Source organism: Pholis gunnellus (genome assembly GCF_910591455.1).
Source record: "Pholis gunnellus genome assembly, chromosome: 13".
Taxonomy (NCBI): Eukaryota; Metazoa; Chordata; class Actinopteri; order Perciformes; family Pholidae; genus Pholis; species Pholis gunnellus.
In genome coordinates, this window is record NC_136540.1 from 18,759,626 (window position 1) to 18,772,267 (window position 12,642).

A 12,642-nucleotide genomic window follows, 5' to 3' on the forward strand; every position below is an offset into this window, starting at 1 on the left:
TCGCTGGGGAGGTGTTAATGAAGCGGCAAACACATAGCCATACAAAAAAAAAACCCACACACAAAAAAAGAGAAATGCCTGAGAGAGTGACTGGAGGAACCACGGGGAGCCGGGGGTCAAAGAGCATTTATCTGTAGTATGGTGATGACTCTTTTCCTCCAAGCTCTCAGCGAACTGAGCGCTTCCTACCTTTTTCTTTTGCCCTTGAAACTAAAGCACATGCAATGAATTACAACCGTTTTAAAGAGCTGTCAAGAAACAAGAGAGGACTGGTTGGAGGAGAGGAGGCGGCAGGAGGAGGAATTTCTAAGCTGCGCGCCGTGAGAGGACGAGGAGCGAGACGGACGGAGAGAAACGAGAAGCTGCAGGGCCCTTTGATGTCGGAGGGGGGGCCCGGGGGGGCACTTTCAGTTCAGATAAACCAGTGAGGGACCTCAGGATAAAATCAATATCTATGAAGTCATTTGGCTGAAATGAACAGGATATCACTTATTAGGTCCCGAATGAGCACTAACAGTTATGGAGTCATCAACACCACTTTTAGCAATTTACGCACGCGAACGCAACACAGACAACCGCGATAAATGCTAACGGTGGGCGCGCTAACGCGCTCACAACGGCGACGCCAACAAGCGGGATGTGCGCTTAGCACGTTAGCGTGCTAAAAAATGTGCGGCATTTCACTCACGCACCACAAACGGCAATGCTCATGGCGGCGCACGCCAGGGCAAATTTCACGGCAATCTATACAATAGTTATTGTACTGACGATATAAACATCCCCAGAGACGTGCCATTAGCATGAATCACTAGAATTATGTTAAGTTGCAGTTTACATCCATGTCTGTCCAAAAATGTTCCAACGTCATCATTACATCTTGTTTGTGTTAAATTGTCATAATTAGCATATAAATTCACGTACGGACGCAGAAACCGAAAACATAACGTCTCCGGCCACAGCTGTGGAGGCATAAAAAAAATGGAATGGTTGTTGAAATATCATGCATTTATTTTGCTTACTTTGTCTCAAAGGCCTGGAAGAGATGGCAAAGATGGACTATTTCATCTGGTCTGAGTTCTCCAGTGTTTCACAGTACACGTTTTAGCCAGTGACTAACGGATTTTGTTGAAAATCTGATCAGAAAATCAGCTGAATTGTTCCGTCTTCATTTTGAGGACTGTTTTTTGTGGATCGTCTGTTTGACGATACGTACACAGAATTCTTCCTTCACCTGAGGGAGAATACAAAACAGACAGCTTTCCCCACATATGAATCCTACTGACTGCCATATGGTGCAACATGGTTCTCTGCAGAATCTCTACAAATGTGGCCTTGATCCCTGGGGAAGGGATGGCTTGCCCCCCCCCCCCCCCCCCCAGAGGATCGGTTTCAACCGGAAGGTTGGAGGACAGGTGCTTCACTTGACCTGCGCCGACGGGACAAGTTCAGAAAGGGTCGCACCAGATACCGATCTCAGTTGGAATGCCAAAACGCAGAGGTATTCTCAACGGTTTAACCCGACATAAGTGAATTACGCTGACCCTGAACACACCCTGGCCCCGCCTGGCCCCATGTCAGGTACGGCGCCATCAAAGGAAAACCAACGCCTGTGTGTCTGTGTGTGTGTGTGTGTGCGCGCGCGAGTGTGTGCGTGTGCTCTTTTATAAGTCGGTGGTGACTCACTGCCCTAGATTGTAATGGATGCGTGGCTATACACGATGGCACAACTTAAAAGAGCCGCGCGATCATTTGCTGCTCCTCCACTGGTGGTTTCTCAGAGGGACACACAATAAAAGTGCTCCAAAAGAAGAGCGAGACAAAGCCTGTATCATTATCATTTTGGTTAAGTGTGTGTTTATGTGTGTGTGTGTGTGTGTGTGTGTGCACCATTTCAAGTTTTTCCACCGCTTTTGTCTGAGATCAATGAACTGTGTGACTATATGAAAGTGCGCACACACACACACACACACACACACACACACACACACACACACACACACTCGCGCAAACACACACACACACACACACACACACACACACACACACACACACACACACACACACACACACACACACACACACACACACACACACACAGGGGTGGAGGAGGACAGGTCTTCACTTTAACGTGAGTTTTTTTTAATGCTGTTTGTTCCCCTTTCCCTCTCCAACTCGGCCCTGTCTGTGGGTCCAGTAGTAATGCCTTTACCATACTGCATTGAGTGTGTGTGTGTGTGTGTGTGTGTGTGTGTGTGTGTGTGTGTGTGTGTGTGTGTGTGTGTGTGTGTGTGTGTGTGTGTGTGTGTGTGTGTGTGTGTGTGCGTGCGTGTGCATGCTCTACACAGATGTGCTACCAAAACAAAACAAAACAAAAACTTGCAATTAAGCATGGGACTGTTTTGCACCCGAGTAGAACGGTGACAGTGTGCTGCAGTAACTTTCTCTCGCCATTTGCATGAGGAGAGCGGCGAAAAGTAGAAAAGAATGTGTTGTATAACGTCCATGAATTCCAGACCCGGTCTAATGACTTAAAAAGAAGGGGGCCGGCGGGATTAAGAGATTTGCCATGTTTCCCCTACCTGCCTCTCCCCTTTTTTTATTCCCAGTGCCCCGAGAAACATCTCGGCGGCCATCTCCTGTGGAAGAGGGTCCGACAGGACGGCACTAGCCGCTGCTTCCTGTTCAGTCAGACCACCCCCCCACCCGCTCAGGAGGAGAAACCATTAGTCCAGAGCTTTGTCTGAGAGGTCGGACACGCGTGGGGGGGGGGGCCAGAGGCAACATGGAACCGTGGTCTCAGATCACTGGAGGAAGGAGACGATAGGAAAAGCACCAGCTGAACTGACGACCATGTGGAGACACAACAAAAAAATAAATAAAAATAGGAGCACGTCTCGACGGCAGATATAAGGGAATGTGAATAATCTCGGTGTTTCTTATGCGATACGCTGGCTTTAACGTTTGTTTCCTAGTAGCCTTCCTTTTTTTATTTTTATTTTTTTAAATCACAGCAAACATCAAAGAAAAGACAGCGTTCCTTTCAAAAGGCAAAGCCGGGGGGAAATTGTGAGCTTATGGCGATTTCATTCGTACCTTTATAGGACTGCCAGTGTCGCCGAGGGGCAGATAGGACTGATAGGGACGTGGTCCTCCTGCTGCTCACGTCGGGGTCTCATATGGGGGATGTGAACTAGGGCCTGCAGCAAATTCAGGCCTTTTCTACTGCTACTGTTTATGTATTGTTAAAAAGAAAAAAAAAAAGGCCACAAGAATTGGACTTCCACGGCCAACTGAGTGCATGGTTTTTAACCTGGAGGTTGTTGTAGATTCATTAGCAAGCAAACAATCGGAGGATCCCATGCAAGAACATATAAGAGTGAGGGCAAAGCACTAAGTTTATTGTGAAAATAATATAGCACTCGTCATTCACACTGGTCATATATTCAGCCATTTTACTCTCAGGGTATTACTTTCCACTGTTCAATTCATCTCCATCCAAACACTTCATGGATTTGGAGTCAAACCCATTCTCTGATCCCATCCTGATGGTTTTCAGATTTCTCACAGTTCTCACACGACAAGGAGTTGAGAGGGCTGATGTGAAACCAAAAACAAAACTCCAGGGACCCGGACCCACTGCAAGAAAAATGAATAAATATATATTTTCAGATGCATCGATGTTATGCCACGTGTACAAAAGCAAAGCTATGCGCCACAGCACCTCCACATGAAGCGGTGAGGAGCCCCGAGGAGCCCTGGACAGGCTGTTATCTCATCCAGGGAGATAGGAAGTATGGACAGGAAATCTAGAGGGAGGGGGGAAATGCGAGGGCCCATATGGGAAGTGCAGTGTAAACAGCCTCCGTTTTTAATCATCCCGGCTCACGTTCGGAACTGGACGCGCTTTGATGTTCTCCCTCAGCGCCGCCTCCGCCCTCCCGTCCCTCGTTACCCAAACGGGCCGTGTCCCAAAATGCGCAGATACCGGCCTGGGACGGTGGAGCCGGGGAGTCACTCAGTATACCTTGTGGGACACTGAGGAGGGAGACGGAGGAATGTGAAGTGGTGCAGAGTTAACTGGTGTTCAGTCAATTGCCTGCCCTGCCTTAATTATAGCCGATGTATTTAGGGGAGCTCTCAAAGGTCAATTCAACGTTTTCAAAAGTTCAACGACCCAAAAATACAGCGCGAGGATGAAAAGAACGCTTCAAGCTAAGAAAAAGAGAAAGAAAGGGGGAGCCCTTATGATGTCCTTTATGGCTCAGTGCCCATTGGAGGATAAACTCCAACTCCTTCTCACAACAGAGGACAGTTGACAGTCCTCTCAAGTTCAAAGTGATCCCAGAAGCCTTTGCACTTCTCCTCTGGTCACAATGCAAGCTTCGTTTTGGGAAACGGGGGGGGGGGGGGGGGGGGGGGAGTCAAAATTCCTCGGCACTTGTATTTGTCCAAATAGCGCTGGCCGGACCCCAGCCAGTGTTCCAATGAACGTGTTCATTCAGAGGACAGGGCACACGTCCAGGGAGATCACAGTTTAATAGATCAGAGGGAGATGTGTACTAAAGCAAGGTCTCATGACTCTGAGGGGGAAACTGGGGATTCCTTCTGTCCCAGGCACTGAAGAGCTTGGTCCTTACATGTGTTAGCAAACACGATCAACACAGGATCTGACGCTTTACGAGAGAACCGACTCCGGTTGCGCCTCTGCAGAACGTACTATCGCCAAAAGGCAACGAGGTATCTGTGCTGTTTGAAGTAGCAGCAAAACAGTGAAAGTCGAGGTTTTGTCAACGTTGCAAAACACTCGCGGGATTTTAAAAACGGGATTTCTGTTTAACTTCTAATGCCAAACGCCGCTTTTTACAAGAAACCACCTTCCAAAAGGTTACAATTCTAATACCACTGCAAAGCCACCGATAAATATCAGCATGGGGCCAAAATGACAAGTAATAACTGTGGCTTATGAAAAGCGTATGCAATGCTTCAGCGTGGTCCAGAGGGACATCTGGGGTAGCTTCTGACAGTCCTAAAGTGCAGGAAATGACACTTACTAGAGGGCAACTTTGCTTTGTGGTCATGATAATACATGAACATTGTTTAAAAAGGGACAGTTCACCCCAAAATCTAAAAATACATATTTTTTTCATGTAGCGCTGTTAATCAGTCCAGATTGTCCTGGCGTAACCTGCCTCGATTCGGAGATATGGGCCGCAGGTAAGAGGAAATATATGGATTTTGGGGTGAACAATCCGTTTAACACAGAGGATCAATCAAAGGAAAGATAAAAGGACAGAGACAGTGTGTGAGGCAGAGAATCTATCACTCAACCTCCTTTCCAGCCTTCACCCCCCCCATACACACACATCCACTGGAAGACAAGGACATAAAGCGGGACCGTAAAGCAGCCTGCAGAGGCAATGGGGACCTGTTGGAACAGGCCTAAGCTGCAACAAAGAGCATCCTGCAGCACAACACCACCTCTGTGCACTTTGGGAACAGCCTGGAAAGATAGCCTATACCTTCATAGCCTCAAATAGAAAGAACCACAAGAGGTTGTCCGAGTAGGGGCAATAGCCCTTCTACAGTCTCGACCACGCTCCATCACCCATGTGCTGCTGTACAGTGTGTTGCTGAAGCTCTCTGCTGAGACCTACAGGGGGTTAATGTCGTGTATTTCCTCTACCTAAACATTTTGTGTTTGGAACGCTACTAAATACTGCGCATGGTTTTATGGGGGAAGAAAAAAATAATAAAGGAAGCTGGAAATCCCAGAGAGCTGGAAGTGTCTTTGATCTCACCTGCGCTGTGATAAGCATCCATAACATGTTGTCAACATCCCACACAGACAAATCGGCTTTAAAAAAAAAAAAAAGCAGCGGCGGCTGTTCGCAAATGTGTTTGAAACTGGGGCTTTCTCTGCGGAGGAGCCATGTAAATCCTCATCAATTATGGCTAACTGCATGCATCTGGCTCGCCATTCACAAAACCTCCCACGCCCAGTGAGTGAGAAGAGACAAGATCCTGCAGTACCTCAGATCTGTCGTCCCGGTAAATAAATTGACACAGCCGTGGCTTAAAAGGGCCCCGGGAGGCTTAATCCACTCCTGAATCCCAAACATGCACACTGAATAGAGTGCATACTTAACGTTTGCTTTGCATTTTCTAAATGGTAAAAAAAAAAAAAAAAAAACTTCAATTATAGGTTTTGCATGAGTCTAAACATGATTTACCGAGTTGTATAACAGTCTTCGACCACACCTTGATATTAAACATGTTGGAAGAGCATTAGATGCCAGGAATAGTTTGAGCAAAACAAAGCTGTCATCTTTGAAAAGGCACACACATGAAAAGAAAAAAGGTTGGCAACCTCAACCGAACCCAGGGTTGAGTCAAAAAATAGACTGAACAACAAGCTAACCTCAATAACACCTGCAGGTCATCAGTGTTCAACCCCACAACAATGGTCACTACAGTCATTTTGATTGGCGTATGGCAACAAGTTCAGGTGGTTAAAATCATCTGGTTGATCAGCACAGTGGATTCTGGGTAATCTGCTTTCTTAGGTCAGAGAAACACGTGGGGCCAACAGTCACTACATAGAGGGATTGATTCACTTAAACAGGGCGGTGTTCTCATTGTTTTTATATATCGTAACTTTTTTCTAATATATGGACGATGAATGTTGAATTATAACTCTCCTGTTGGCACCGTTTAACTTTATCAATATTTTTTACCATACATATTCAAGTTCAGTAGTCTCTAAATGTACAGAGGCAAGAGCAGTACAATCAAGTGTCTACTACAATAAAGAAAGTGTCAATGGGAGAGTCCATTAGGACAAAATGGTAACAAGAACAACAGACCAATGTAACTGTATATCAATGCCCAAAGGATGCCATGTGACAAGGCCGTCCGTTAAGTCCGCATATTCCCACTCATCCACATTGCTTAAGTGTCTGTGAGCAAGGCATTGCATTCCTGACAGCTTTGAGGGCGCTATACACTCGCAGGAGAGCCGGTAGAAACTGACACAGCTGCGCCACTACGACAACAGGTGCCCACCCGCACCCGCTGTGACCCGGCCCAGTGAGCCTCTCTTTTTCAGCAGGCTATATGTTTCGGAGGTGAATGAGTGCGAGCCCTTGTATAGATGCTCTAGTGACGCCTTACCTGCATTAGTTTCCCCTCCGCGTAGCCGGCACTTCCTCCTACGAACAACCCCTCCAGAGTGATGGTTTTCCCCGTCAGCTCGTGGTTCAGCAGTGCCACCTTGATGACCGCTCGGAGGACCGGCCGCTCGGACTCCAGGCCCGGCTGGCCCAGCACCACCTGCAGGGCCGCCATGAGCAGCCACGGCCAGAGCCCGGCCAGGCGCCGCTGCGGGACGGTCATGGCCTCGGCTGTAGCGGCGGTGCCCGGCCGCACATGGTGGACTTCAAAGCAGGCGAGCACCGCGGAGAGACGGGCGGAGAGAATATTTAATATATGTATGTATATAGTACACGTCCCGCTTCTTCTTCCTGCCCCGACGACAAAACGCTAAACGGATACAATCCAAACTTTTAAAGCCGGAGGACTGCCATCATAACTCGCGCGTGAACGTCCCAAAACTTCCATTCAGCACCGGGAGTTAATATTCAAACTCTGCCCGTTGTAGGAAAAAGCCTATCCCTCCGGTGAGTGCCCACATGGAACAAAGCGCGTTGTTACAGGGAAGAAGAAGAAAAAAACGTTCCGAGATGCAATAAGCTCGAATGAACTTTTATCCAGTGTCAGTAATGTGGGTGGCGAAGAGACTGCACGCTCAGAAGGCACCGCGGAGACACGCCGTGTTGTGCGGGAGCTTGAAGTGTGCGTTGACTTCCAGCAGCCGGGTCTTCACGAGACGACACAACAAACGTCCTCATTTGTAGCGTGTTTCTCGGTCTAGTCGAGCTGCTGTATCCTCTTCTCTCTCTCTCTCCCAGAAGAAGGGCAGGTCCTTCTTCATCCGTATCCAAACTGATATTAATATGACAGTGTGTACGCCGTTCACTGTACCTTACAAATCACACTTTTTCACCACCAAACACGGGTTGACACAAAAAAAAAAACAGCATCAGAAGACCGCACATCCCCGTGGGCCGCTACGTTTTCTGGATAATTCCACACAAAAAATAAAGGCAAAGGGCGACAACTTGAACTTCAAAGGCTGGGTTACAGGTTGCCGCAGGAAAGTTATAAGGCATGTTGACAGACAGCAGTGCCAAAAAGTTGGGTAATATATATATATATATATATATATATATATATATATATATATATATATATATATATATATATATATATATATATATATATTTTTACAACCAAAGAGTTGCGAAAAATAAGTTGTTAAATGCAGCCGCTCTATCTAATTATTAACCAGAGCAAATGGACGTTGCCTTACTTCACTTAAAACTTGGTAATTCTACTGAATCTGAGAACTGAGCGACTTCTCTAACAGACCCATCTAATTATTTTCTACAGTCGGTCTTCATTTAAACCAGCTCGCTGTGGGAAAAACACACACACACACACACACACACACACTCATACACACGCTCACACAGGCATTCCCCTGGGTTCAGTGCCTCCGCTGCACTCTAAGAAATTAGATACGATCCTCCTGAGAACACCCGAGGGGAAAATGATTTGTTTATCAAAATCCATCAACGATTACAGCGTAGAAACACTGCAAAAAGTACGCAATAAAAGTGGTCCAAACTCCTTGTGAGCTCCATATGAAGTTGATAAGGCAGAGAGACACCGTGTACAGTTGAGACACCGTCCCAAAAATCTACCTCCCGGACTGTCTCTCGCTCCCCTGGGATCTCATTGACACTCTCTCTACCTGCTTCACTGTCCTGCTGCCTTCCCGTGCTGTCGGAGAGTGGGTTTTTATTGAAACGATGCACGTGTACGGCCAGATGTGTTTAGGGGAAGGCTGCATTTTTGTCGCCTGGGTTCTTTAAAACGAAATGAGAGACCGTGTAAACAAATGTTGTTACAGGTACATTAAGTTAGTATTATGATACTATTAGTTAAATTACAGTAAAGTCACGACAGGTATTTTCTCCTATTTTCACGCAATGTGATGTCAATTTGTAGTCTTTAATAATAAATATCTTTCAAAAACCAGAGTTGTCACGTGATTACTTTTGAACCCAAAACACTTGCATGTTACAGAATTTTATAAATAGTTAAAGTAATAACGAAAGGGGAATTTCCGAGCAGCACCTGAAGGCCACATTGCAGACTGAGGGCGGAGCACAGTCGTAGTGCTGATTAAACACGAGGAAGTGGCTCCCTCTAGTGTTCACAGTGTACAGAACCAGCAGACAAGTGTCAACAAGAAATAATGAAATACAAGTACACAACACTCCATCCGGCTGAATTATCGGAAACATATTTCTCTTTAATTATTAGACTTTTATACACTTGCCTTTAAAATCATGTCAAGTTACACATTTTAAAAACACAACCTTTGAAGTGATGCAGCGAAAAATAAAAAGGTTGGGAAATGCAACCATCACAAAGCAAACAAGCACAAGTAGATATAACAATTATATTTGAAAGCAAATTATTCAATATTTTCTCCCCCATTACATCAGTTTGTTACAACTGGCTTTGACAAACACTACCGATTATGCTGTACACTAAAATAAGGAGAGGCTGAGTTAGCCCTACTGCAGCAAATCTGTATAAATTATACTTTAAATAATTCTTTAAAAGCATCTCATTTTAGATGCTACTCTATTAAAAATGTAGAGGTAAAAATTTGCTTTACAATATATTTTTAAAATTGTACCGTGGTAAAAGTAATTCTAAACAAACAATATAAATAGGACTCTGAGTGTTACTTAAATTATTTTCCAAAGTCACTTCCAATAAAGAAACAAATTTTACAAACAAATTTTACAATTCTTAAAACCACATCCACAAACTTTTGTACAATAAAGAATCATTAAAAATGGAGAGTAAAGTCTGGGAATAGTGAGAATTTAGGATCACATCCTGCAGGGAATCAAGACTCCCCATCACATGCCAATCAAATCAACAAGTTGACATCAAAACGAGAAATAAAACCAACTGTCAGTAAACTTGCATTCACATTTGAAATGCCTTTTCTTCCACTCGTTTCATTCTGACCGCGCTCCCTAAATGTTCAATAATATGTTAGGTGCCCTTCCTGTGCTTGTGCTGCTGGTGTCCTTCAGAGGTTCCTCAGCCTCGACATCTATATTCTCAGTGTCCTTTGCATCATCATTGGTAACCTTGCCCGAGCACAGAGGAAACATCAGCAAATAATGAGTAGGTATTCTGCAAGGTTGTTACACATTCTCTAGTAAATATAAATACCCTATCAAATGTAAAAAAAAATGCATTACCTTGACTATGGCATCTTCGGGCATTTGCTCAGGTGGTGAAATCACAGATCCCTCCTGCTGTTTGAATGCGAGGAGATCAGCCCTGCCTCTCACAGACACCACAGTGGGTCCAGGGGACAAATGGTAGGCCTTCCTGGCGCTGACAGGGTTGTCGGTGTTAATGGAGAACGGCAGTGACACGGGGCCCGGCTTCACTGGGGTCACAACTCTAACCAGGCTGCTATTGGCCGGAGTTTGCATCACCTCATCTGCAATCTGGAAAATTGTGTCCAAGTTAATGTCACATTTTTTCACCTCCTGGTGTTCCTTGTCCTTTGAGTCCTGGTTGCGGTCCACATGAGACAACACATTCACAGGACAGCTTGCCTAAAACAGTGACATAAAAAGAAACGCTCTAGACACGATACGTGTTCACCAAACTCCATCCTCCTCAACCAATTACAGCTCTGGTGTAAGTCACTGATTGCATGACAGGGCGAATACAGTCAAATTCACCTACCTGGTAATAACTGTGGGTCGGGTAGGACCCTTTCTGAAGCCCACCACCTGCCATCTGTGATGCCACAAGGTTCGGATGGTAGCACTGGCAAACTTCAAGAAGAAAAACAAAAGATATTATTTGAGATTATAAAATGCAGGATTCAGGTTTGGGGTTGAAATCTACATTTGTGCATTCCAAATTAAAAATTACATTTATTCAACACACAAATTAGTATATTACAAGTATATTGTACCTGAAAAACTAAAAAAATCTACTTGTAAAGTGATGTAAATAGTGTGGTTTATAACCATTCCACCCAAACTCCCAACAGGTTAACTCATGTCATGCTCACATGGCATATAGTAGCCAGGCTGATTTTGCGCATTAAAAGTGAAATTTGGATTTCCGTGGTTTGAGTGGGCCAATAAACTCTGCTGAATAACCAAAGCATTGGAGCTGGAGGCCGCTTCGTTGTAGTGCTGGCTCAAAGTCACGGGTATCCCTTTGTCTGTAGCGAAGACAATAGGCGAAAGAGCTGCACCGCGGTCCCTCGTCAGGAACCGCGGTGGGACTGGGGTTCCATTGTGAGCCATCACGGCCGGAGCTTTGTTTGGACGGTAAGGATAGGTCCACTTCCGATGAGGGGGGCTCGGCAGTGAATGATTGCCTGCAGCAACAGGAAGAAGCAAAGCAACCTGTTAGACGGCCACACAGTGAAACGTAAAAAGCACTGGATTGAGTAGTTAAAATGGCAATTTAGATGTTCGTATCATAGTTATTCATAGTGATTTTCAATGTTGGGGTTTATGGACCCTTTCCAGGCAAGAAAGGATTAAGAAAAAGTAGATTTTTGCAGCACTGTTCACTGTAACACTACAGGGAAACGTGTGTGACCATTACATTGTGTTTTCACTATATAAAGCTACTTCCCCACTAACAGTCATGCGGTGACACTTGCCTCTTTGGCCATCTGTATCTCCGCCACCACAGCCCCCACTGTACCGCTGGTATCGGCTCGGGGTCCGATGATTCACCTCCAGACCAGCTTGTAGCTTGGCCTTGTTGACGACGGTCAGTCTCATCAGATTCGCCACAAGTTCGGGGTGGTCTCGCTTGAAGTTCGGATGGAAGAAATAGCGATACTGCACGTCGTCGTATGTACCGGATTTCTTGAAGCCGTACAGATTGAGATTACGGACAAAGCTCGAGAAATTGGCCGTTTTGAAGGCGTCGGCGTTGTCCGAGGCGCTCTCGCCGTTTCTAGGAGACAGGACCTGTTGCTCGACGAGGCTCTGATCAATGACGACTACCAGTCCATCTTTGTCCCAGCAGATGGCTTTATTTAGCGGGTTGTTCACCAGACGCCATAGCTTGAAAGGGAAGTTGCTAGAGTTGATGCTCTCGGTGAAGCAACCTTCCATCACATCCATGCTTGTGCCTGTAGAATTGGATAAAAAGAGGTAAAGTTAGTGAAGCCTCGTCTGAGTAACAGGCCAAGCGTCATCAGTTTATGTTAAATAGGTTGAAGTTAGTGTGGGTTTGGTGGTCAACCTTAGGTAGAAAGCGAATTACTTCATGACAATATAATTAACTGGTAACGTTAATGAAGTAGCATTAAAGGGGCTTATTGTCTAACTAACAGAACTATGTTCCGGTTCGGACACTTTTCGTTAATGCTAACGATACATATGTCGAAGGTACGACCAGTTAACGTTACACGTTATGAAGTTAATTAACTTAACGTTAATTGGA

The 12,642-nt window shown here is 45.4% G+C and overlaps 1 protein-coding gene across 2 annotated transcripts in view; it reads right to left on the bottom strand.

Annotated features, from left to right (window-relative positions):
* The window catches only part of rnf43 (ring finger protein 43), a 73,109-nt gene extending 64,919 nt beyond the window's left edge, over positions 1–8,190 (bottom strand). For both annotated transcript variants that reach the window (XR_013767335.1, XM_079172092.1), the window contains exon 1: positions 7,171–8,190. Coding sequence is in view for 1 of the 2 variants with exons in the window: in XM_079172092.1 (XP_079028218.1) it covers positions 7,171–7,392 (222 nt within the window). In the remaining variant the exon portion in view is untranslated. The remainder of the gene's footprint in view (positions 1–7,170) is intronic.
* Between the last annotated feature and the right edge of the window lie 4,452 nt (positions 8,191–12,642).